At 43.1% G+C, this 25,938-nt stretch overlaps 3 protein-coding genes and 1 long non-coding RNA gene across 6 annotated transcripts; 1 reads left to right on the top strand and 3 right to left on the bottom strand.

Moving 5' to 3' along the window:
• Positions 1–1,449: 1,449 nt before the first annotated feature.
• LOC134442669 (interferon gamma receptor 1-like) lies at positions 1,450–8,668 on the top strand. Of its 2 annotated transcripts, none has more exons than XM_063192716.1 (6): positions 1,450–1,687; positions 2,002–2,177; positions 3,550–3,725; positions 4,294–4,444; positions 6,652–6,770; positions 7,209–8,668. In XM_063192716.1, exons 1-6 carry the CDS (start codon positions 1,506–1,508, stop codon positions 7,725–7,727), a joined length of 1,323 nt encoding a protein of 440 aa, XP_063048786.1. In that variant the 5' UTR covers positions 1,450–1,505; the 3' UTR covers positions 7,728–8,668. The 2 variants fall into 2 exon arrangements, with proteins under 2 accessions (XP_063048786.1, XP_063048785.1); XM_063192715.1 differs by having other exon boundaries at positions 1,451–1,687; positions 4,294–4,495.
• Positions 8,669–13,940: 5,272 nt separating this feature from the next.
• Positions 13,941–15,272, bottom strand: LOC134442668 (multimerin-2-like). Its single transcript, XM_063192714.1, has 3 exons — positions 14,728–15,272; positions 14,355–14,552; positions 13,941–14,221 (listed from the first exon to the last, which is right to left on the bottom strand). Exons 1-3 carry the CDS (start codon positions 15,260–15,262, stop codon positions 13,941–13,943), a joined length of 1,014 nt encoding a protein of 337 aa, XP_063048784.1. The 5' UTR covers positions 15,263–15,272.
• A 4,244-nt stretch (positions 15,273–19,516) lies between these two features.
• On the bottom strand, positions 19,517–20,930 carry LOC134442666 (uncharacterized). Of its 2 annotated transcripts, none has more exons than XR_010033427.1 (4): positions 20,779–20,930; positions 20,464–20,556; positions 19,996–20,164; positions 19,517–19,750 (listed from the first exon to the last, which is right to left on the bottom strand). It is a non-coding gene; the product is annotated as an uncharacterized LOC134442666 (long non-coding RNA). The 2 variants fall into 2 exon arrangements; XR_010033428.1 differs by having other exon boundaries at positions 20,464–20,552.
• A 2,746-nt stretch (positions 20,931–23,676) lies between these two features.
• Positions 23,677–25,174, bottom strand: LOC134442667 (uncharacterized). The gene is made up of 4 exons (XM_063192712.1): positions 25,113–25,174; positions 24,471–24,811; positions 24,072–24,299; positions 23,677–23,960 (listed from the first exon to the last, which is right to left on the bottom strand). Exons 1-4 carry the CDS (start codon positions 25,172–25,174, stop codon positions 23,677–23,679), a joined length of 915 nt encoding a protein of 304 aa, XP_063048782.1.
• Positions 25,175–25,938: the final 764 nt, after the last annotated feature.

The following is a 25,938-nucleotide window of genomic DNA, read 5'->3' as shown; positions in this document are numbered from 1 at the left end:
TTTCAATCTCTATTTGTAAGCCTTGTGAAAAGTGAGTGACCCACTAAAATATGGGGTGCAACGCGCTCAACTCAAACAAAGTAAACAGCTGGGTGCTCATTCCTCGAAAATATATGAAATAAAGAGCAGGACAGCACTCCAAGTCTTTTGGTTTATTGCCCGTCGAAAAGTGACCCACACAATGACTTCAATGAAGCAACCAACCAAAATGTCAAATTAGTTGCTTTACATCGACACGACTACAGTACTTAAAGGAACAGTCCACCCATTTTTGATTTTCACATATTTGCAGTATTTCCAAGCATTATTCGTGATTGTGCGTATCATTTTCTTCTCAGTGTTTTCAGTACTTAGATTTATTAGGTCAGAATTATGATCAGCATAGCTTAGCATAATCACTGGAAGTAAATGGGAACATTAGCATCAAACCACAAGTGATCACAGGACGGGATTAAATAGGTGTTTTGCACTTTGATGAACTTAACATTCATTTTAAAGTAGTTTATATGTACATTTGAGAATGTTTTGTTTGCTCCCTTAGACTTACATTGCTATACGCTTAATTTGGCTATACTCATAAACTAGGCAACGCAAACACATACATGTAAACAATAATGCTATGCACATTCATGAATAATGCTTGGAAATGCTGCAAATATGTGAAAATCAAAAAATGGTGGTCTGTTCCTTTAAAGGTACACTGTGCAGGAAATGGTCAAAAAAGGTACTGCAACTATGCTGCTCATTGAAACTGGGCTGCCTATTGCCAAATTTGATCTTTACATTGAAGTTTACTAAGTAATAAACAAATATTTTCTAGTATGGTCCAAGTACAATCATTTTTGTAGCTAAAAATGGCTATTTTTGGAAATTCAAAATGGCAAAAGATCCCCCTTTTCATGTACGGAAAGTGCAATTTTTCCAGTCATAATGAATACTTCGAATTTCATGGTGGTGGTTAATATTCATGAAAAAGGTAACATTAGTGAATGGGCAGCATGAATTCTGGAAATAAACAACTACAAATCTCACACAGTGTCCCTTTAAAGCCTAGCTGTTACTGACAATCAAACTGATATGCAGTGAAGTGGACACTGAACAGAAAAAATACTGATCCATGTGTGGATGTACGTGTACAGTTTTCAGCCTTCCTCAGTCTGTCTACATGCTCCTGTGATGAACCTGATTTGTACAGTAGCACCAAAACCTTTGGGGTTTTTCTTTGCTTTGCAAACTTCTGTTCTGGTTGCTGCTTCTCAACTTAAATTTAGTTTGTCATCATGATTTAAATTTTGTAGGTTTACATGCGGGTGAAGGATGGTTTTCTCTTAAAATGTACAAGTACAATTATGTTTTTTTTTTTTATATTACTATATTGGCGCTGCAGTGTGTGTACAGTATGTAGTCACTATATTGCCTATTTTTACTCTTGTTTTGTCAAAGCGATTCTCTCATGAAACACATATACCGGTAATCAATTGCTGTTCTTAAATATATTACTGAAAATGAAATATGTATCTTTTCCCCCCAACTTTATTTTAGCTCCTGTTGCGACAGCCCCTGAGCTTACCCCCCCGGACAACCTGACCATCTCCTGTAGGAATGGAACCAACGTGGCGTACTGGAACTACACTGATCCTCCTGGTGCCGGCTCCTTTCTGGTGAAGATATTCAGTTACACTGAAGGGTAAATGCATCTAAGCTTTTGTGTATTATGTTGTGATTGGAGTTATGGGCTGGAATGGTGTAGGAGTCGACCGATACAGGTTTTTTTAATGGCCGATATCGGACCGATATATATATCTGTCTATCCTTAGAATGGTGTTAGCATGACTTCATTTGTATACTTCGTCTACTCCTCATGAAGATAGAAAGGTATTGCTCTAAGAGTGCTGAAAATGACAAGCAGAAACCATTTAATTGCAAGCAGGGACAATGCCTCCTCTTAACAAAGTATGCTGTTCAACATCAATGATTTTGCTTCTGTTGCTGTATTAACAGTGAGATACCAGTATTCTTCAACGAAACGAAAGAGCACCATATCGACATTTCCCCTGTTGTCCATGATCTTAAGGAAGTGTACACGTTATCCCTTGTTGCAAACAACGGGACCGCCAAGTCATCTGAAACAAAAACTTCATTCAGCTATTCCAGCGATTATGATCACGTTTTACGTTGTAAGTATACACACAGCTTGATTAATGTTAATTGGCTATTTTATGCAGATGATGGTGTCAATCTGTCTTTTTTCCACTAGCCTATCTAAACCCAAATGACGGCTTCTGACAGATAGTGACTTAGTTATCAAATGGCAACGTTGTCAAAGACGATAATCTACTCATCTCCTTATGCATAAGACTATGCTACTGTTTTAAAACTGCGGATCCATGTTGGCAACCTGAGTCTCAAGCAAGCTTGTTTGATGTCTGAATTGCGTTCTCTTCCACTTTATTCACACAGCACACAATTGATTTTCAGAACAACATACTGCATGTCCAGCGTCTCTGTCAAAACACTTAATTTTCAACATCCTTCCATCATCACTGTGAGAGCGCTTGATGTGGTAGTTATCTGTACATGAAAGTGGAAGCCCGCCTGGGAAACTCCCATTGTCATTGTCACACAGCATTCGACAGCACACAGTGCTCACTGCACACCACTAAATTAGCCTTTTTCATCATGATATTAAAACAAGTTGTGTTTTGAAATGAAGCAGGTCTCTATGGCTATAGTTTAGTTATCAGACAGAAAACAGTGACATAAATGGGTAGGTGTATGTCTATGCCACCTGATGTAACTTTAAATGCATTACATCAAAGCAGGTAAGAGTTGCATCTGATGCCATAGGCATATAATACTGTACATACACCAGGCCACTGTCTTCTGACTTAAAGCTGTTACCGTATACTGTAGAACTGCAGCTGTCTGATGTCGTGTGGAAAAGGTCAATTGGCACAGAGTTGTGATGAGGCCGGTTGTGTGATTGCCTACAACATTGAATACTGTGGGTAGGGGAGATGGGGGTAGAAGGAGATGGGATTATATTAGATTAGTAGGGTAGGATTACAGGTTCGAATCCCACCCTTCCCACCCTTCAATGGCTGAGGTGCCATTGAGCAGAGCACCTAACCCCACACTGCCCCAGGGTCTGTAACCAATACCCGGTACTTAAAATAACTGTGTGCCACGACTGGGAAATTCCAACTTCCATTGTCATTGTGACACAGCACTCCACTGCACACAAGTGTTCACTGCACACAATGAAATTGCATTCATGCCTCACCTCTGCAAGGGGGCAGCCCCCAATGCCGCCCCAAGGGAGCAGTGCGTCGGGATGGTGCCATGCTCAGGTGGAGGATGGGGGAGAGCACTGGTTAATTACTCCCCCCACCAACCTGGCCAGTCAGGAGTCGATGCGGCAACCTTTGGGATACAAGTCTGATGCCCTAACTGCTTACCCATGATGACTGGATGAAAGCATCAGCTAAGTGTAATGTAATGTAATGTAATGAATGTTTGCTGACTGCAGTTCACTTTTCCCTGCTGCAGGTTACATGGACTTCCCGACTCCAACTCTTCAGGCTGAAGAAAACAGGATAACATTTAAGTTTGCTAATCCTTGTTTTTATGGATATGAATTCGAACATGGAACTGATGATGGGACTCACAAGTGCCCTGATGACGATTTTCCCTTTACATATAGCATCTACACTTCTCATGATGAGGTAAGACTAAGTTGGGTTACACTGGGCACATTTGCAATGGCGCATGTAGTGGCAGTAAGCGCAGCATGTATGCGCACTGCGAAAATACAAAGTATTCTGGTCAGAAAATTCAAACCAGAATGCATTGTAATCACGACGTGCGCATGGGCACGGCGCAGACTGCTGCTGCTTGCTCCATCACAAACATGCCCATTGTTACATTGTTGCAATGCAAACTGAAGAAGACACACACAGAAATGCGCCTGTGTAAATGTTTAAAAAAAAAAAAAACAGTTTAAAAAAACAGTTTATGCAGGGTGTTGTAACTTTGAGGTAGGACTACTGGTCTGTTATGCATGTGTTGGGGAAAATAATTTGACCTACATTGTTTTTATCAAGTCAAGCTTGTGATTTCCACTGTTAAAAGCAGATCAGTCTTGCAAAGCAAAAAAGCAGAACAGTCTTTTTACTCAAGCTTTGCTGATTAACTTTCCCATTAATATAAGTAGTTTAATAAGTTAACATTTGTGTCCACATTCTACCCTGTGTGTGTGTGTCTTAACCTGCTTTCACTTTTTCTGCATAATAGAAGGAGTCACAATTTGAGTGCTCTAAAGAGCTGTGTGAAGGCGAGATACCAGTAAACCTTGACAACTGCACCTCTCTGGAGCTGAGAGGAGACATCGACACCATTGGCTACAGGACATCTAAAGACTTCTGTAACCCGACTCCTCAAAAGGGTGAAGACTTAATGTTCTGGCCTCACAGATCCTTATCTGCTCGCCAGGCAGGTAAACAAGCCCCATAAAAGACGCTGGACACCGAAGGTTGCGTTTTCATAATTTATGGAAGGATGTTTAACTGAAACATGTACAAGCGTAACATCAGGGACTGTATCCTCTCGTGTAGGCCTACATATTGATTTTAAAATAACTGTAGCAACAACGAAACAAGTTATGAGTTGACTTGTAGTAACTACCGGTAAGCTAAAGCTAACAGGGAGAAGGGTAAATACAATAGTCTAATGGTAGGGACACATAGACGCGAATTTGGCCAAGCGAAGCCAACTTCACCATTCATTCCTATGAGAGAGGCGTAGGCAAGCGAAAGCAAGCGAACAGGAGCGAAGCGAAATTATTAAAGAAAGTTTAATGTTATGCAAATGAGGAGCGAATTCGCCTGCCGCGCCCCAATCAAATCAACAACATAACTGTTCCGTTCCATTTGATTCGCTGTGACGACCTGATGACGGTTGAATTTTGCCTCTCTTCGCTTCGCTTGCTTCGCCTCCTATGTGTCCCTATAAGGGTGCATTCATGAGTGGGACAATGACGAGTCACGGTAGGGACACACAGGAGGCGAAGCGAGCGAGGCGAAGAGAGGCGAAATTCGACAGCTCAACCGTCATCAGGTCGTCGCGGCGAATCAAATGGAATGCAACAGTTATGTTGTTGATTTGATTGGCCGGCAGCAGGTGAATTCGCTATAATGTTGTCATTAATCTGTGCAACTGATATAGAAAATGTGATTGTTGAGCTTCATAAGCAGGATTTTATGATTCACTGTTATTCAGGCTGACACATTTTTCATTATAAATCCCTGTAACGTCTAATTTGAATTTAGTCACCCTCCTTACACAAGACTTACTTCTCCAGAGATAATCCCTAGTCTGTTCATAGGATTTTTCCAACACATAAGGGATCAATAGCACAAAAACACTTTCAAAACAGTCAACCGTGTTACTCAACTGTGTTACGGTCAACAGTGCAGGGGAACAAGTCGGCACTTTTTTAGGAGAAAAAATAGAGCAGACAAACCCATCTCCCTAGAACACAAATTATTTTGTTTGTTTGTCTGTCAATATGCAGATAAATTGGCAAAAACATACTCCTCCTCAGCTGTCATAGCAAATTGTATTAGATGGTAACACGGCTTGACATTTCAGCCATTTTTATGGTGTTGTGCTAACTGAGGACCTCAAAAGTTCCACCACAACACCTTAATCAATTCATGTATTTGTATGCTTTATCTGTGTTTTTCTACATGTGATTTCTAATTCAGATTCTTATGAATATGTTGATAACACAGTTGACAGTTGGCAATTTTCCCGCTATGAGAACATGATAAAGAATGGATTAAATTATGGAAGGATGGAGCTCAAAACTTACCAAAAAGTCTTCCCATATCCTGCCAAAGAGGTTATGACATCACGTGATGTTATTCGTATGGCCTAAGACCAAACCATTACTGATTTATGGAGGGGGTTTCAGAACGTTACACGGTTAACACAGTTTTCGTGGACACATACAAAATGGCATATTTCATGTATAATGGAAAGGACAGTGGTCTTTCTGACAGTTTTGTCATATTGTGATGATTACTGTGTGAATCAACATTTGCAATCGTCTTGGGCAAAACAAGTTTCTTTACATGCTAATATGAAGACTGAATCTGACATTTGGAAAACAGGACGGCATGAAAATGCCCAAAACCAGTATTAAATATTCATTCTTGCTGAGGGAAATAATGCCATGTCTACACTTTCTGTATTACCTGTATATGAAAGATAAATGTGTGCTAATGTCCAAAACATCATTGAATGCAGTTAATAGTTAGTGGAATTGGCAAATAAAATCCATGGACTTATCGTAGAATCACTCATATGCTGATACCATACAATGGCATGTGTACTGTCCGTCTGGGCTTTTATGTATGTGTATTTTGTATTGTATGTATGAATTCTGAATTGAATGTTTGTTTTCTAAGACGAGATATACACTAGTAGCCATATCTCTTTGTAGTTCACATGACCAGCACCTCTGCTCTACATCTTATACATCTATATAAGAGCCACGGTAGAACTTTGAAGTATGAAAGAAAGATGCATTTTTCTGGTTGTTTTTTAAAAATATTCTGATGTTGCCACTTCATGTGTTTTCTGTTACAGGTGCCTGGCCCATTTTGCTAATCGTGGTGATCTGTGTGACTGTCATTGCTGGACTTGTCGGCTTACTCCTGGGAATGCGGAAACTGGCCAAAGATATGATTAAGTCCTACGGCTTGCCTGTAAATGAGATTTATTCACATATTTTTGAATTTCTTTTTCTTTTTTCTGTTTTGTTGTTTATACGGAGTGGAAGTGTGATTTTCTTAGTCATTCTGATTCTGACCACTGGAGGGAGCTGTGGTAACGTTTTAAGTTTTAGCAGCAGGACATGATGGGTACAGGATAGTACTGCAGTACATTGGCAGTAGTACATGATTAATGTTGCTTATGTTATCCACTCGGCACATGTGAGAATAGTGTTGCTGGTACAACTCAGGTGCAGAGGGCTGTCGTAGTGAATCAGCTGTCGTGGTGCTTTGTCACGTTTTTCACTGTAAGTCAGCATAGGTGGTGTGTATTCTACTGTGTTGTGATCACTCCTGCCGAACTGTGTTTTATCATTCAACCTTGTTATCCGTCTAACTCACTTCCATTTCCCTTTCAAATCCTTCACCCAGAGCACTCTGCATAGCAGACCAGCCTCAGCTCCCCAGCGCCTTCTCCATCCAGAGCCTACCCAGGGAGGACACACCCCTTTGCTTCTCTCACCCAAGGACTCCCCTACAGACACCCCGATAACCATCGTGCCTCCTGAAGGCAGCCGAGAGCAGACTCACTTCCCCATCACGTCTCCTGAAGGCAGCCCAGAGCAGACTCACTTCTCCATCCGTGGCACCCAGCCCCCCAGCGGCGATCACCATGATGATGACGGTGACAAAAACAACCTCACCAGCCTGGAGCAGCCTGGAAGTGGCTACGAGGCCCGTCTAGGGGGAGTGGCTGACTCCGACCCGGAACCCGAGGAGGTCATGTGTGAACGAAAAGAAGACGCCGGCGATGACGATGACGGCTACATGCAGAGAGAGCGGTTTGGTGACGACTCCGATGGCAGGAGGAGGTCTCTTGTTATTGAGATGGCACCAGGGGATTGCGTGAGTGGTTACGAGCCCACCCTGTCCCAGGAAGCTCTGGGGTAGAACTGCACCAAACATCTTCTAGTAGAGTAAGATACTTCAAGCGTGTGCATTTCCTGGGTCCATGATGTCAGGTGAATGCCCCTTTAACCCATGACTAAACCGTAATGACTAAACCGTAATGTATTACTAAAGGCCCCGTGCACTGTCATAGTAGTGTAGTACTATAGTAGTTAACTTTCAATGTCTATTACAGCGTGCCACAGGAGGTACGGCGTGCTACGAGACCCTTGGTTAGGACACCTTTGGAGACTTTAGGTTGAGAATGAGTGGAGTTCCCTTGCCGCTGTAGATGGCGGTAGTGCACATCTTAGCAAGCCGTCACCAAATGCCACAGGAAGAGAGGAAGAAGGAGGGGATAATGCCCCCTTAGGAGACCGAGCTTCAGCTCACTCCTTTGCATTGGGTGGGCGGAGTTTGAATCCTCTTACTCTACTAGAAGATCTTTGACTGCACTGCGCTCTACCGGAGACTGTCTGTATTAGGAGACGGAAAACTTCAGATGAATGAACGAGTGCAATTCGTTACGCTAATATGGTGCGTGCTTGCACATATCCCACCTCTCCGGCAACAAGAGCCAATTGCTTGCTGAGCTGCGCTGTCATTTATCCAACCACCTTGCTCCCTCGACGCGTAACCTTTCACAACTGCTCAAACCCAATCGGTAGCCTATGCCCTCAGAATTTGCTTCCGCCGGTCGGTTGCTGATGACATGTGCGGCTTCCATCGGGTAGCTACTCGCGTGGGGTTGCAACAGAGTCTGCGGCCACTTGATCCCACAGACCGTGAAGCAGAACGTACGTACGTCGTGAAATTTCGTGCATGTGTAATCTGAAATTGCGCCCCTGAGGCGTAGCCAAGATGGCTGCCGATAGAAATGACTTCATTTAATTGACTTTGGCTCTACCTCCTGGGGGCAGAAGCCTAATGCCACTCTGGCCAGAAGTGAATAAGGGCGTTCGTGATGGCGTAATTTTGACGAAGTTGAAAATTTGCTTGGCAGCGAGCATGCTCAGTGTGTCCGCGTGAAGCATCCTGGTTAGAATTTGCCGTTCACGATGCAGTTGAAGGGAGTGACCTCTGCGCGGCAGTCGTGTCACATGGCGTTGAACCATCGCGGGAACAAAAGTTTTGTCAAGCAACTCCGCAGTAGCAGAAAGCTACTGCCGGGCAAGAAGACCTCCTCCATGATGTGAGGAATCTGCCGTGATTGGTGTTCATAGCTCATGTGATTCATGTGTGTGTAGTTGAACGTGCTTCATTTTCTACATGCTGAAATGCATTTCATGCACAAATGCAGCATACTCAGAGTGGTATCATCCATATGTATGGTCGCACAACCCACTTACAACAGAAAAAAAAAGAAACAAACCACCCTGTCGTCAGATGCTCCATCTTCGCCACGTTAGGAGTGTATGCCGTAGGTTAGAGAACCAGTATTATTCCGCGGGCCGCCTGCTCGACGGTTAGAGTAGTGGTTGCGCGCCTGACTTCCATTCATGAGGTCCCCGGTTCGAAACTGCACCGAAACACGGGGAGTCTTTAGTTGCTGATGGTTAATGTGGAAACAGACCAGTTGCGAGAGACTTATCTTGTCTTTTATGTATGAAAGTGCACGAAACAGAGTGGCCTTTGTGGTTTGCGCGCCATGGTAAAGCTACATATTGAACACCTGGGTTCAATCCTCGCAGCATGGGTTGGCGCTGTTAAGTCATTTTAAAACGGTCCTATCTGAATGACGACTTTGGTCCCAAAACACAAAATGAATAGCCTAAAGTGAGTACTAATTAACTGAATTATTACATGGAAGTGAAGCCAAATCATCATATAAGACTTGTACAATGATTCTCTGAGTGGTAACCTGTATCTCTACCACAAGACCACCCGATTTCTCTCCGAGACGCAGAGAGAGTCTCGCATTTCACAAGCATGTGCCGACGATGGTAAGCACGTCATGGAATTAGCGCCATGATTATTTAATTCCACGAGAGGGCGCCCTGGTACACCCGCTGTCAAAATAGGTAGATCCACCCACAGACCTATAGATCCACCTTCTTTGCCGCTGTTGAAATCTCGTCGTCCTGATGTGTCCAGCTTGGTTGCGACGCAGTTATCCCCTCCTTTTTATGACCAAGCAAATCGCGTTTTGATCAAATCTTTTGCTGCGTGGTTGCAAACGAGCCTAATGTAGCATGTCTGGACCGTAAGGCTGATGTGAGGCACTTCAAAGTACCAAGAAAAACACACAGGCCAATCAGGAGTGCTGCGGCCGTCCTCATTTTCATTTCATGTGATGTCTACACCGTAGGAGTGACTGGTTTTCTCTGACAACCATTTCAACTGTGTCTTTTTGTGGATTTACTACATATTAATTCTTTAAAAGATGGGGTTAGGGTTAAAGATAACAGGGTTGAAGGCATTTATTGGTGGAAATGTGTTTTTTTGAGGATGTTTTTTGCTCTTCTGATGGTATAAGGTTTTGCTTTCTGATGTCTCCAATACACGGTTCTCAGGTGTGTGTGGAATGTTAAGCAAGGCAACTGGCGAGTGTCAGGTTAGGGAAAGGGTTCATCTTGGCATCCTCCTTGATCTGCCGTCATCCGAAAGTTCCCAATAGTCAGTTCTTTTCTTCTCAGTGTCAAAGTCCTTCAGAACAGTTCGCCTGTGCTTGAGTTTCAGAAAGGACATTTTTATGTTACTGTTTTTTTTAGTGTATCAAAATGCTGCAGTGTAAGTGCACAATGTTACAGGCTGTTACATACAGTACTTTGTTAAACTGCACCTAATGTATGTATCAGTGACGGTGAAATATAGGCCTACTGACCATGTGAACTCTTTTATAGGTGCACTGTGTAATATTTTTAGTAGTTTATTTCCAGATTTCATGCTGTCCATTCTTAAGGTTTTTCATTCATGAAAAGGTGGATTTTCTCAGTCTCCGACATTTTGAATGTCCAGAAATTGACATTTTTAGCTGCAAAACTTGCTGCACTGCAGTAATACTTGTATGATAGTTTATTACTTAATACATTTTCATCAAATTTGGCAATATGCAGCACAGTTTCAATGAGCAACAGTAGTTGCAATACCTACTCTGGCCACAATCCTACACCGTGCACCTTTAAAGCAAGATGGGAAAACAGCAAAGTTGTCAGGTGGCCAATGTGTAACTCTACGATGATGACTATAGTGACTGTTAATCTACACTGGAACAGACAGTTGAGAAAATGTTTCTGTGGTTTAATGGTGGTTATGACCACAAACAAGAAAAGGCTGTGAGGTGGTTAGCCCCTGTGACTGCTTGTCTGTCACCATGAACCACCATTGAAATTAGTTTACAACAGGACCTAAAGGGATTGGCAATAGGAACTGAAGGGATTGTGAAATAGCACTTAAGTCTTGCACTGTACTTGTAATGGATGGATGGATGGATGGATGGATGGATGCATAGATAGATGGATACTGTCTGGTATCAACCCAAAGAGCTGCTCACTTTCATGTTACTTATAGTGACCAAGGAGACAACAGACCTTTTGAACATTTCTGCTGAAGTTATAGACTTGGGGGGGAAATTGCACCTGTGTTTTGCTGTCTTAAGTAAACAATTCACATTTCTCATATGGAAAATAATACAGTATTTGTTCTTTAGTTTATTAATGATTTTGACTGAATGCCCTGAAGGACCCTATACGTGGCTACCTCATCTTGCCGTTTGTATGTAAACTGTTGGTGTGGGGAATGTGTGGTGGAGGTGAGTGTATGGCACAGGCCATTAGCCATTATATTGGTCAGAATGGATCGCACCTTTAAACAAAAACAGCAGGAATAATTTACGTATTACTTTTCTTTTTTTGTATCTATCATAGATCACTATTTGTGTGGAAGCTTCCCACCAGAATTTAAAGGTGCAACAATTTAAAATGCACTTTTTCATATGTGTGCCATGTTTGCTCATTTCCACAGTGTATGTGAGATTGGGGGGGTGATGGGGTATGAGTGTGTGCCTTCTTGGCCATCTTAATTCTTCTTCATTCAGGTTCTACAGTGTTTGACAGGATTGAAATTGAATTCAATTCTTCTATACTGATTCTGTCCACTATATTTGTCGGATGGCGCAAATACATTGCTCTTTCCATTTTACCGTGCTGCACACATGAAATTCATTTCCAGTGACATGATGTAACCATGTATGAGCATTCTTATTGGTGGCAGGCTTCCAGGCGTTATATTCAGCTATCTGTTACTTTGGCTACTTAGTTTGTTACATTGATCAATATTGTGCATGCAGAAAGAGAGATACTGCCGTCTTCCTACAGCTCACAAGTGCCTGCACATGGAAGATGCACCTGTAGTAGCACTGCCCGACTATGGCAAAGTGTCGCAAGTACGGCAACATTGAAGCTGAGAAAAAGGCCTTCAAAGTTTTGGTATTTGGTTGGATGTTGTAGTTACTGCAAATTTGACATGGGAATATCCCTCAGATGGGACACATTTGGATCATAAGGTGTTGTCACAAGATAAAGGAGGTGTTATGAAGACCATTTTCATTCTTAACTCAATTTTGGCAAAATGTGTAGTTACTGGACTTTGCCTTTGTAGGGCAGAGCAGTCTGGAAACACACATGGATGTGGTACAACAGGTAAAGGTAGAACTGGTGTCCCCGTCTCTGTCTTCCTAGGCCTAGGGAGTTTCACGCAGTGCGTTATCCCAAAAGTGTGTTTCAGGAAGGAGAAGAAGGAGTCGCGCACAGGAGCTGGATGACATTCAGAGAAACTGTATTAGAAAGCTGAAAATAAAACCCAAAAGACAAAGTGAGTAACAAACGTTTCAGGGCTCTAGCTGCCTATCAACAGTGTTCCCTGTACAACAGGCAAAAAAATGATCACGACCCTGTCCTATGTAAAACAGATTTGCAATTTTTAAAACTGTGTGTAGTCCATAATTCATGCTTGTGTTGTAAAGATGGAATCACATTTCTGGATATTATGGCTATTAGATCTCTCAACGTGTTTTTTAATTATTATTTTGAGTGTACAATCATGCAATGATGTTAGTGATGATGGCTTTATTTTTTTATACTTGGATGTACAAAAGGCGTACATTTTGTCTATTTTTTTATCAGTTGAATTGTATTTGTTTCTTTTTGTTTATATAATGCTGTGTAAATAAAGGTGCCTTGTGATCATATACAGTGTGTTGCATTCCTCACAATTGTACGGTAGTTCACGTTAATGTCAAACCAGATATGTCTCACTTGCTTGTTCCTCTTTGTGCCTTATCACACCTGATTGCGTAAATGTCTGTTCTTGTGAACCTGTATGCAGGTCTATTAATGAAATTAGACACAAGAAGGGAGAGAGTTACTTTACAAAGATACACACTGTTGCAAGGAAAGCAGATTTAAAGATAGTATGGTTTATTTGTTGTATTTTACACAGCAGAGATCCATCAAAAACAAGAAAAAACTTTTTTTAACAGAGTTATCGTCCAAAAACACACATATATCCTAATCTGGTAACGTGGAAAGTCTAAGTTTAAGCTGTTATCAGTTTGGTCAGGAAAGGCGGGGGGGGGGGGGGGGGGGCAAAGTAAACCAAACTGAAGAGGACTGAACGTGGTATTTCCAAGGCCTCTTCCATGTTCGTCGTTTAGGAGATGCAGTAAATGACAGAAACAGACAGAGAGAGAGAGTTCACTCAAAGTTTTAAACTACATAAGATATTACTTGAATAAAACAGTCTTTTTACAGATAATGTTGTAAATCCTCTTCATAAGAGGGACATTTAAATTTAAAATCCAAATCCAATCTTGGCAACCGCTGAATTCTTGAACCTCCAACCCTACTGATGACTTTTTGCATGGTTGTCAACTTAAATGTCCTGAAAGTAGCGGTAACACTTTATTTTAGGGATACATCTATTAGCACTAATACATACAATGTTAAAATACTGCATAAGTAACTTGTAAGGCATGTACTAAGCAAATGCTAAGGTTAATTAAGGTAAATTGGTAATAAATCCCTTATTGTGCATGAACAAGACATTTGCAAATAAATGCCTAACAAATGTTTGATTTTGCTTTGTACATGTCTTAGTTACTTATACAGGAACATTGTATGTATTGTGCTAATAGATGTATCCCTAAAATAAAGTGTTACCAAAGTAGCTACTGTAATGATGGATTTGGACTCTGCATTGTGCGTTGCGTTGACGCCCTCATATGGGAAACAGCAGGTGTCCAGAGAAGACACAGTTGTTATTCTGATTATCAAGTACCCATGAACCAGAATGCAGCTTGACGTAGACCTCATCTCCCTTCTCCATCACCACAGAGGCTCCATTGGAGGGTTTGGTGTAGCCGTCTTGCTGATGACTCCATGCAAAAGCAAAGCGCTTATCATTTTTAAACAGCCATGCTCCTGTAGTTGTAGATCCACCTTGACCAAGTACAAACACAACAAAGAAGTAGACTCCTCTGGTTGGAGCTGTGAAGACCCCTGTGACACAAAGACATCGAGATGGAGTTGAACAAATGTTAATATAATTATTTAACGGACTCACAGTACTGTTACAGAACAAGAATTCACTAGCATTGCAAGACACTTTTGCAAAACCTCATTCTTGGGTTACCTGTGTTTGCACTGTAGGCATTGCCAATGTTGGTGAAGTCGTTTCTGAACACCAGAGGAGCATCCACAGCAGTGGGTCCAAAATTTCTGCCACCACCCTCTTTCACCAGTGAGGCAGAGAAAGACACCCTGCTCTGTTCTCTCTCCTTCTTCAGATCTGATACATCTGCCACAGTGAGATTCAGACCCATTGCTTGAGCTGTGGGAAAAAAGGAAGGCATACACGCACACACACACACACACACACACACACACACACACACACACACACACACACACACACGTACACGTACAGTATGTGTATAAAAAAGTGCTTTCATGTAATGTAAAAAAAGTCTTGTAAAATTATTTGACAGTGATATAAGATGTCATACCCTTGTTTTCAATCTTTAGTTCATTGACCACATTCTCACTGTCCCTCAGTCTTTCCTCCATGGCCTCTGCCTTCTTCTCCACGGCCTCCAGTTGTGTCTTGGTGTGTGTGAGCTCAGCTCTCAGCTCTTCCACTGTCTTCTCACTGGCCCTCAGTCTTTCCTCCATGGCCTCTGCTTTACCATCACTGGCCCTTAGTCTGCCCTCCATGGCCTCTGCTTTACGCTCCACGGTCTCCAGTTGTGTCTTGGTGTGTGTGAGCTCAGCTCTTTGCTCTTCCACAGTTTTCTCACTGGCCCTCAGTCTTTCCTCCATGGCCTCTGCCTTCTTCTCTACGGCCTCCAATTTTGCATTGCTGCACTTGAGCTCCACTCTTTGCTCTGCAATGAGGCTGCTCATCTCTCTCAGCACAGTCTGGATGTCTGGCTGTGGTGGGTAGTCTTTGCCTGTGCCTGTGGTTTGGAGAGCTTCACTGGATGCTGCAGTCACACACTGCCCAGACCACAGCAACAACAGAACAACTCCAGCCGTCTTCATTCTCAATATTGGTCACCTGTGATGAAACAAGAGTTTCAGTTAAAAGTCAAACAGAGATTTAGTCAAATCAAAAGTCAAATCAAACAGAGATTTAGTTTGGCCAGCTAACCCAAGAAGACAGAATTTACACTGTGTTTTAAAAGTCTGATCATACTCCAAATATCACCCAAAAGTTTACGCAAAACATCAACAGACGACTTACAATATGTCACAGTGGAGTATGTCTGAAGTACGCTAAATTGATCTCCACTCCAGTGCATTAGTGAAGGCTCTGTTAAGGTGTGTGTGTCTGGGTTAGGTGCTGTGCGTGCGTGCGTGCGTGCGTGCGTGCGTGCGTGCGTGCGTGCGTGCGTGCGTGCGTGCGTGCGTGCGTGCGTGCGTGCGTGCGTGTGGCCTTACCTCAGCAGCAGTTGCAGGTGGTGGTGAGGTCCTCTGTCCTCCTGAAGGAAGATTCTTCTCATGCAGAAAACTGATGCCGATGCTTTTAGGACATGAGATGGACAACTGCTACCACCCACACCATCACTGCCCACCAATCAGAGCCTTACCCCACTACCAATGGCCACCAATAGATACAGACGACAAGTGTGCTCCATGCCCCCAAATGAGAAGGTGGGATCAACGAGGGCGAAACAATCCCAAGATCCATGGTGTTATCCATGGTCTTTTTCTTTTTTCTTGGGGAGAGAGGCGTGGTGTTGTTGCAGTGACAGGGTTGTGCTCATCATACAATTTGGAGCAGGCTTCACCCAATGTTTTTTCTTTCAATGCTCACCAAAAATATAAACCTATGTTGAAAAACAGAAAAGAAGGCTGCACTTTTATCCTAATTGGGGTGTGCTTGTTTATAAGTACACCCCTTACGGAAATCGACCATGGTTTTACTGTAGAAACCATGGCGTTACCATGGTATGTCATGCTCACTCTATTCTAAGCCAAGCAGAGAATTACTGAGGCTTATCCATGTTTTGTTTTTTTGTAAACATGAAAACCTTGGTTCCTGGTTTTCATGTTTTTCTTCAGCATGGTTTGTGACTGGTTTAACCATAGTCACAAACCATGCTAAAAAAAAACCATGGTTAATTGTGGGTTTCATGGTTACCCAAAAAATATGACAACCTCTTTGCAGCCGTGGTGTAATGGTTAGGGAGTTGGACTGAAGATCACAGTTGCAGGTTCAAATCCCAACCTTACCACTCCCTACACCTCCAACCATGGCTGAAGTGCCCTTGAGCAAGGCACATTGCTCCAAGGACTGTTACCAATATATGCGTTGGATAAAAAAAAACGGCAGCTAAGTGTAATTTAATGAATAATTATTAAACTATATCAAACTCAATATGGGCTTTGCCATTGTGACCCCTTACAAGGCTGCAAAGAAACTGGGTGATTCGTGATCGTCATTCTCTGACCACATTGCATTGGTTGTCCGGCTGTGCCGCTTTGCACTATTCAATATAAAACTCAGACGGTACCTGACCCGCTATGCCACTGGGGGGGGGGGGGGTTTGGGGAGGTGGACCCCTGGGGTGGTCGTGAGGGATATGCTAGGGGGGCCTTAGCAACTTGGAAGGAAATATAACGCAATACAAAATGACTAATAATTGAACAAGTTGAATAACTGATGTACACCAAAATACACAAAAAATAAAGTCATCGTTATTATTTTACATATCCCAGTGGGGCGATGATCCACAGACCTAGACTATGGTTGTGACACGACCCAAGTAAGGGGGGCCTTGGCTGAAATCAACCGGTATATGAGGGACCAATTGTCATGGTAAAGTTTGGGAACCCCTGCACTATGCTACTCAGTGGGAGGTATAGACCAGGGGCATTCAATTAAATGTCAACGAGGGCCAGTTTTTCGAATTCCACCCAGTAAAGGGGCCGCACATGGAATATGCATGTATGTAACCACATGCAATGTCCAAAGTGAGGGTGCAAAACAAGCTGATAACTTTCCACACAGAAGAGATATTCACTTTTCTATTTCTTATTAGCCTTGATGGTCTACTATGAGACTATTTTAGATAAGATATCACTCATGTGCATAGGAAAAATATCCCTAACCTTAAGTGTTAGTGATCGCAAATTGTGCACGGACACTGATAGCACACATATTTGTTTTAATTTTGTTCTTACCTCATGGGGGGGCAGAGCCTTGCTGTCCAAGGGAGAAGGGTCCAGCTGCAGTAAAACAGTTCCACCCTTAATGCAAGCACGCCCATGGGCGTTCCCGGCATTTGCCGTATTGGCCAATCGTGAAGGGATACGGCATGATGTCATTTTCAAGGCCATTTCCGGATGAAGGCTCCATGTTTGTTACAAAGATATCCCGTGCAAATTGTTATCTTCCAGAGAAACGTTTCACTGAACATTCCACTGACATAATATTCTCAACAATTTATGGAAGAAAGTGAGATAAATCACACGTTTTCTAATCCCAATATGTCTTTTGCTTTGTCTACCCGTACCTCGGACATTGTAGCCTACTGTTTAGGAGTCGTGTCGCTATGCACAAATTTGTCATAGCAACGTATCAGGTCGCCAAAATGTCAACACGACGACGTTGACATTACCTTACCTAGCTGTGTGTATCGAGGTCACTGTTAACACTGTAGGCTATATGATTAAACATCCTTTCCAGGATATTAACACACCCGGAAAAATAATAATAATTTAAAAACCCCTTTTGTCGAGGTTGTTCACTTGGTAAGACATGATATAGGCTACTTAGAAACGTTTGAAACAATGTAAAACATCAGCAACACATTCCCGACTTTTTAAAGTAATGAGTGTCACCTCACCACATTTATGTGGCAATGTGGTCAGCTTGGAAAGAGCAGATATTAATGAAAAAATATATGAAATAGTATTTGAAATAGCAATAGGCTATTTGTTTGTTTTATTGGAGAAAAACGATTTCTTCATTACCATAGGCCCATACTCCTAGCCTGGGAACTCCCACACTGCCTTTAGTTCTACACAATCTGAAAAGATCTGAAAGACACTTCACTTGTGATTAGGTCTGGTGTTAACCAGGCAACCATACTCCATGTCTGTCTATAATTTAGGAGTGACCACACTATTGAAGCTTACCTCTTTATCCAGGAGAGGTTCCAGATTGGCCTGTCTTAATTCAAAGGCCATCAGAAAACAGAGAAAATGTTCCCTACCATTGTAACCAGTGTTTGTGCGTACATAATCAGGACCGCTGACAGCTTTGGCTGTGCCCAGGACAAAGTCATCTGAAAGGGCCCCCCACTCAATACATAGACTACATACAATGTAATGAGGACCCATTCCTGGACCCCTCGTCTCACTGGGCCCAGGTCAACGGACCCCTTTGTCCCCCCTGTCAGCTTCCCTGCATGTAGGCCACATACATTGCTGAAAGAAGAGGACGAGACAGGAATGAAATGTGAAATTTTATTTCTGTTTACTTTTACACTATGAAGTGTGAACGGTCACCTCCTTCTCCTCATATTCAGAGTGCATAAAACAGCACTCAACTGTGTGGTCTGTTGATAGCCTGAATAGTACAGTAGATTAGACTCCATTTTTTGACAAAAATCTATGGAGGGTTAACACAAAGTTTGAAATTGTGTTTGACCAGTCTCCAATGTGCAGTTTAACTAATAACTAAAAATAATGCATTGACATGAAATACAGACTGATACATTCAATAAATACAGTCACACAGAGACACAAACAGTGTGCAATAAGAAGAATAACATACTGATGGACAATAAATACACAAACACAGTGGACACACACACACACACACACACACACACACACACACACACACACACACACACACACACACACACACACACACACACACACACACACACACACACGGCAGGAGGAGATCATACAGGTGATGTGAAGATGCTGTATATAAGGTGCAATGAGTAAAGTGTAAGTGGCATGGTGAAAGAAGTGTTCATGGAATATTCTCCAGTGTCCTTTGAATATTCATGTGGTTTTCTTCAGAACGTTGAGGAGAGCCGTTTCCCAGTGTGCTTGTGCGGCACCGCATGCCGGGCTAGCGCTTCCCTGATGGTAGTAGGGAGGACAGTCTGTATGCTGGATGAGTTGTGTCTTTATGATGTTCATTGCCCTCTTGGAACAGTGTGAAGTGTACAGATCCTGAATGGCTGGTCGGGGTGATCTTATGAGCTTTTCTGCCGAGCTCACCACACTCTCTGTACTGCCTTCTAGTCTTCAGCTTGACGGCTGCCTGGTCAGGATGCTCTCAATGACACCCCTGTAGAAGGTGGTGAGTGCCGATGTGGGGCGGTCGGCTCTTCTCTCATCCTTCGCAGGAAGTGGAGTAGTGTCTGTGCCTTTTTGAGATGGTGGAGCCATGTGGTGCAGTTGGCAGAGGAGGAGCGGCACAGTGGTTGGTGCTGGGTTGATCAGGTTCAGAACCAAAGTTGCTGGTGTCATCAGCCCTCCCTCTGAAAACTGGCTCCGTGCCTGTCAAAAAAAGGCATGCTAATGTTATGAATGAAAATAAAGACAAAAACAAGCACCCCCTATCTACCTACAGAAAGACATGACCATGTGCATATGCTTGTGCACACGCCCCCCCACACACTGCTACTGTCTTAAAGTGTGGCACGCAGGCACGCACGCAGGCAGGCACGCACACAGGCACGCACGCAGGCCTATTCTCCCCCCTTTGCCTCAAGTCAAGTGTGCATTTTAGAGGTTGGCCTCACCTGCACATGTGTGAAGAGCAGGGAGATGGGAGGTTGAGGATGACGAGGCAGGGCAGGAGGTTCTCCTTGTGGGCTGCCCTGGTCCTGATGCTGATTGCCCATCACCATGCTGTGGCTCATCAAACCCATTACTGGCATATCGATGCTGAACAGGAACGACTGCTTCCATCTGCACACGTGCATGCATGCACACACACACACACACATGCACACAGACACACACACACACACACACACACACAGAGGGTATACATAGAATACACTACATAAAAATCACACCCATCATTTTAATGCAGAACACCAGGCTGAAGAGATACAGAGCTTCTGGCCTGTACAGGGGTCACTACTACTGTGCCAGTGTTTTGTATTATCCTCTATACACAAGTTCTGCTATAAATAAACACAGCACATGAAGGAATTACTGTATTGGTCTAGTGCAGAACAAAACAGATTCAGTGATTTACTCACCACTGTGTGCAAGTTTCTGTGTTCAGCTCAGGTGGAAGCCTCCATCACAACATGGTCGTACTGACATCAACCATCTTTCAGAAAACTGGCTGCCTGTCAGAAATAGCAAAATTATGTTACCACAACAAGGTCGTATCTTAAAGATACCCTTAACCAAAGGCAGACAGACACACACGGCCACTGTCTTGGTTCCAGGACACACACACGCCCTTTAAGGGTCACATGTATAATGACCGGGTTCTCACTCACTCGCACACTTCTTTTCTCCTACTTTTGCCTCAGACAATGCAGTGAGTTTTAAAAAATTGGCCTTACCTGCACATGTGTGAAGGGCAGGAAGAGAGGTTGAGGATGGAGCTGCCAGTCAGGAGGTCCAGAGCTGTCCTGGTCCATCACCATCATGTGGATCATCAACCCCAACTTCTTATATCTGCGTGCACACATTCTCTCTCTCTCTCTCTCTCTCTCTCTCTCTCTCCTCTCTCTCTCTCTCTCTCCTCTCTCTCTCTCTCTCTCTCCTCTCTCTCTCTCTCTCTCTCTCTCTCTCTCCTCTCTCTCTCTCTCTCTCTCCTCTCTCTCTCTCTCTCTCTCTCTCTCTCTCTCTCTCACACACACACACACACACTTGGAGAGATACAGGTTATATGGCACATCAGGAGGCAGGGGTGTTGTTGTGCTCTAGATGTTTAGAAATAAGTAGGTGCATGGACCCAAAAAGTAGACTTCAATGTGGGAGCACACTAAAGACACTAAGGTCAAGTCACTACTCTCTGATGGCAGCAACCTGAAACGTCTGCTCTAATCTGCTCTGAGAATTGTTTAAAAAAAAAAAAAATCTGCTTGTGCTTGACCTTAGTGTCTTATTTAGTGTGTGAACCTGCTCCCACATTGAACTATATGGCACATTTAAAATCAGACCCAATGACAAGTCAAGTCAAGTCGGTTTTATTTTCAATTTCTTTACATGCACTGGTCAAGAATTGAAATTACGATTAACACCAGGTTGAACAAATATGACACCTCCGACTTTCAGTGCTATTCTATACATCTTTGCCTCAAAGAAACACTACTGATGGCTCAGATGATGAACCAGACGTGCACAACACAGCACAGGAAGAAACTACTGTATAAACACCTTTTGGCCCAGTGCTTACCGGTAATTTGTTTAAGGGTAAATACAGCATCATTTCGTGATAGCTCGTGGTACAACAAACATTCAAAACATCGCGTGTCATTTGAAAGGGATGTCAAAACTACGTTTATTCAAACGAGTAATAAACCACGAAACTGTTATTAATACGGAGATCATTTCGTGATCACTTTGTGGCGAACTTATGATATTTAAGCAAGCAAGCACACAATCGGATAACCATTCGAAAGACCGTCAAAACGTTTATGAATTAACTTTTCGTAGTAGGCCTAGTTAACTTTTATTCTAGTCTGGCTAGCCCTTACGTCTTACCTTACACATAACAATGTACTCCATTCACATTTGCCTCGCTCGTATTGTCGTAACAATATTCTGAGATGTGCTGCCTTTGTCCATTCTGACCAGGCTGGCTAGCTAGCTACCAGGTTGGAAATACTGTAATAAACTAGCACAGATTTCCCAGGCAGTGAAGCCTGTAGTCGGGTATGGAGGGCAACAGATGTTCATATTTGGGAACCAAAGGCAGTTTCCTGCTTAACATATGCAGTGAAGTAGTCACAAGAATGGTAATTACACAGGACTAATAGTTGCTTTGTCTGCCCATGACTTAGTGCTGTACATTATGACCACTAGATTTACTGTCAATGATCTACACACACAACATCTGAAACAAACTTACGAAGGGGGGCCTGTTAGCTTGCCTTGAAGCTAAAAAACTTTAGCCAAAACCGCTAGTTGGTGGGGGTCGTGGTGCCGAGGTGGTTAAATGTTCGCCCTCCGACTGAAAGTCAACTAGTAAAGTAACCGTTATGTATATTCATGCATTTATACTGAAATCTTACCGACAGTTGAGTGATCGCTGCAGCGAAATCCATCCAGTGAGTCGTTTTTAAAAGTCCCGCTTGTGTTGTCATTCGGTAGCATCAGATAAACTTGAACAGCCAAAGGGGCGTTACTGTGAGGGCGGTCTAGTAAGGGGGAATGGGCGTAGCGGTATTAGCTGGACAAGACGCAGCTGGACCATATTGGTCCAAGGGCCAAGGTCTGGCCCCAGGGGCACCATTTGAATAGCCCTGGTAGAGGCTATGGCTCGGTCACTGCAACTCTCTCCTGGCCTGTCATACCTGCTTGAGCGGTAAAGTCCTTGAAAACAGCCAATCGTAGGATAGCATTTCTGGCGAAGTGTGTGTGTGTGTGTGTGTGTGGCATTCAGAAAGATTTGCACGGTCATCCAAACCAGCCTAACACCCCAGACTGGGGTTGCATGAAGACAAGAGCTTGTGATTTCAAGAAGTGATATCAATGCAGTGCTATTGTAATTGGCCTAGTATATTGAAGGGTCCCTCAATTCCCTGTTGACAGAGAAGACCTACTTGTTGTGCAAACAGGCTGCAGGCAGCCCGGAGTCGAATATCACAATGAAGAGAACAATACTGGAGAAAATGATTAAAAAAACACCTGCTTTATTTCCCCATTCCTTTATGTAACCCCACCCAGGGCCCAAAGGGATACTTTACAGGTCAAGGTATTCAATGATATGAATGAATAGAAGGAGGAGGCTGGTGTGCAAAATAATTCTATAATTGTTCATTAACTTGCTGTTCAAGAAAGGGAGGAAAATGGGAAGCTACTGGATTTATTGAAAATTAACCAGATACATACAGTAAAACAAAACAAAACTAATGGCATAAAGGTATTTAAAGTTAGACAGGAAACTGAATAGGTCGGCTGTGGCTGAGATAACGCAGAAGAGGAGCCAACTCAAGGGCCGTACACTACACACACCAGAGATGGTGCATTCAGGTGCACTGAGAACCATGCCAGTGCCCTTTCCCGCACCTAATGGCGAACCGGCCGTCGTGTTCACGCTACAGAAGTTAGCGTTCACGAATCCGAAAGTTGGTTTGCAGTGCGAACCGCAAAATACCAGTTTTTTTCTCCGAGAGAGAGAAAACACGAGAGAGAAAACACCGCTACACATCAACAACATGGATGCACACAGGAAGTACAGGCCCAGTGTAATGATGGATTTGGACTCTGCATTTTGCGTTGTGTTGACGCCCTCACATGGGAAACAGCAGGTGTCCAGAGAAGACACAGTTGTTATTCTCATTATCATGCACCCATGCACCAGAATTCAGCTTGACGTAGACCTCATCTCCCTTCTCCATCACCACAGAGGCTCCATTGGAGGGTTTGGTAAAGCCGTCTTGCTGTCGACTCCATGCTAGAGCAAAGCGCTTATCATTTTTAAACAGCCAGACTCCTGTAGCTGTAGATCCATGGCCTTGACCAAGTACAAACACAACAGAGAAGTAGACTCCTCTGGTTGGAGCGGTGAAGACCCCTGTGACACAAAGACATCAAGATGGTGTAGAACAAAAGCAAATTTTGAATATAATTAGTTAATATAATTATTTAACTGACTCACCATACTGTTACAAGACCAAGAATTCACTAGCATAGCAAAACCTCATTCTTGGGGTACCTGTGTTTGCACTGTAGGCATTGCCAATGTTGGTGAAGTCATTTCTGAACACCAGAGGAGCATCCACAGCAGTGGGTCCAATATTTCTGCCATCACCCTCTTTCACCAATGAGGCAGAGAAAGACACCCTGCTCTGTTCTCTCTCCTTCTTTTGATTGGATACATCGGTCACAGTGAGATTCAGACCCATTGCTTGAGCTGGGGGGAAAAGGAAGGCACGCACACACACGCACACACACACACACACACACACACACACACACACACACACACACACACACACACACACACGTACATGTATAAGTCCAACAAATTGTGCTTTCATGTAATAAAAAAATATGTCATTGATATAAGATATTGATATCGTACCCTTGTTTTCAATCTTTAGTTGATTGACCAAGTTCTCACTGGCCCTCAGTTTTCCCTCCATGGCCTCTGCTTTACTCTCACTGGCTCTCAGTCTTTCCTCCATGGCCTCTGCCTTCTTCTCCACGGTCTCCAGTTGTGTCTTGGTGCACTTGAGCTCCACTCTCTGCTCTGCGATGAGGCTGCTCATCTCTCTCAGCACAGTCTGGATGTCTGGCTGTGGTGGGTAGTCTTTGCCTGTGCCTGTGGTTTGGAGAGCTTCACTGGATGCTGCAGTCACACACTGCCCAGACCACAGCAACAACAGAACAACTCCAGCCGTCTTCATTCTCAACATTGGTCCCCTGTGATGAATCAAGAGGGTTGAAATGAGCAATTTCAACATGCAGGGAAGATTGCACATTGGACAATTTCAACATGCAGTACTTTCCAGAACCCACAGACACCCTAACAGAGGTCAAACAGAGATTTAGTATGGCCAGCTAACCCAAGAAGGCAGAATTTACACTGTTTTTAAAGCCTGAACATACTCCAAATATCCCCCAAAGTTTGGTGCTGTGTGTGTGTGTGTGTGTGTGTGTGTGTGTGTGTGTGTGTGCGTGCGTGCGTGCGTGTGTGTGCGTGTGTGTGTGTGTGCAGGCTCACCTCAGCAGCAGTTGCAGGTGGTGGTGAGGTCCTCTGTCCTCCTGAAGGAAGATTCTTCTCATGCAGAAAACTGATGCCGATGCTTTTAAGACATGAGATGGACAACTGCTACCACCCACACCATCCCTGCCCACCAATCAGAGCCTTACCCCACAACCAATGGCCACCAATCAATAGATACATGTGCTCCACACCACCAAATGAGAAGGCACGCAAACCTGTATGCCTGAAACCTGGATGCCATTTCCCCAGAGGTGGAAAGAGTACTGAAATATTGTACTCAAGTACAAGTACTGTTACCCTGTTGAAAATGTACTCAAGTACGAGTAAAGTTACCAGTCAAAAAATCTACTCAAGTAAAGAGTAAATCATTTAAAATGTACTTTGAGTAAAAGTAAAAAGCTCAGCATCCTAAACTTTAAACATTATCAGAACACGTTTTTTTCCGCCACTGTTTCAGAGGAGGGTTTTTTTTTTTATTATTATTACTCGGTAACGCTTGTGCTGTAAAATGTACCGAAGTACATTACTCGAAAGAAAATGTACTTAAGTAAAAGTAAAATTACAAATTTTAAAAAGTAGTTTAAAAAGTACAAGTAAACAAAAAAGCTACTCAAGTACTACAGTAACGCGAGTAAAGTAATTAGTTACTTTCCACCTCTGCATTTCCCCTATATCCTTGTTCAGGTGTTATCCTAAACCATTAATTCTTCTCTGTCAGAGGTGACCTACTACTACGCAAACAAGCTGAATGAGGACAAGGGCTTGTGATATTTTCAAGAACTGATAACTGATTGAAGAACAACAGACAAGAAGGCTAGGGTGT

The sequence above is a fragment of the Engraulis encrasicolus genome, unplaced genomic scaffold, assembly GCF_034702125.1.
Source record: "Engraulis encrasicolus isolate BLACKSEA-1 unplaced genomic scaffold, IST_EnEncr_1.0 scaffold_202_np1212, whole genome shotgun sequence".
Classification (NCBI taxonomy): Eukaryota; Metazoa; Chordata; class Actinopteri; order Clupeiformes; family Engraulidae; genus Engraulis; species Engraulis encrasicolus.
This window is presented reverse-complemented; position numbering and strand designations above follow the sequence as displayed.

Excerpts from the sequence above, each read along its gene's own strand:
- LOC134442668 (XM_063192714.1), bottom strand. The coding sequence starts at position 15,262 with ATGAAGACGGCTGGAGTTGTTCTGTTGTTGCTGTGGTCTGGGCAGTGT. Across the intron at positions 14,553-14,727 it reads ACTAAAGATTGAAAACAAGG|CTCAAGCAATGGGTCTGAAT; the intron begins GTATGACATCTT and ends TTTTTCCCACAG. Across the intron at positions 14,222-14,354 it reads TGCCTACAGTGCAAACACAG|GGGTCTTCACAGCTCCAACC; the intron begins GTAACCCAAGAA and ends TTTGTGTCACAG.
- LOC134442667 (XM_063192712.1), bottom strand. The coding sequence starts at position 25,174 with ATGAGAAGAATCTTCCTTCAGGAGGACAGAGGACCTCACCACCACCTG. Across the intron at positions 24,812-25,112 it reads CACCTGCAACTGCTGCTGAG|GGGACCAATGTTGAGAATGA; the intron begins GTGAGCCTGCAC and ends GATTCATCACAG. Across the intron at positions 23,961-24,071 it reads AATGAGGTTTTGCTATGCTA|GGGTCTTCACCGCTCCAACC; the intron begins GTGAATTCTTGG and ends TTTGTGTCACAG.
- LOC134442669 (XM_063192715.1), top strand. The coding sequence starts at position 1,506 with ATGAAATATGTATCTTTTCCCCCCAACTTTATTTTAGCTCCTGTTGCG. Across the intron at positions 4,496-6,651 it reads CTTATCTGCTCGCCAGGCAG|GTGCCTGGCCCATTTTGCTA; the intron begins GTAAACAAGCCC and ends TTTCTGTTACAG. Across the intron at positions 6,771-7,208 it reads TTAAGTCCTACGGCTTGCCT|AGCACTCTGCATAGCAGACC; the intron begins GTAAATGAGATT and ends TCCTTCACCCAG.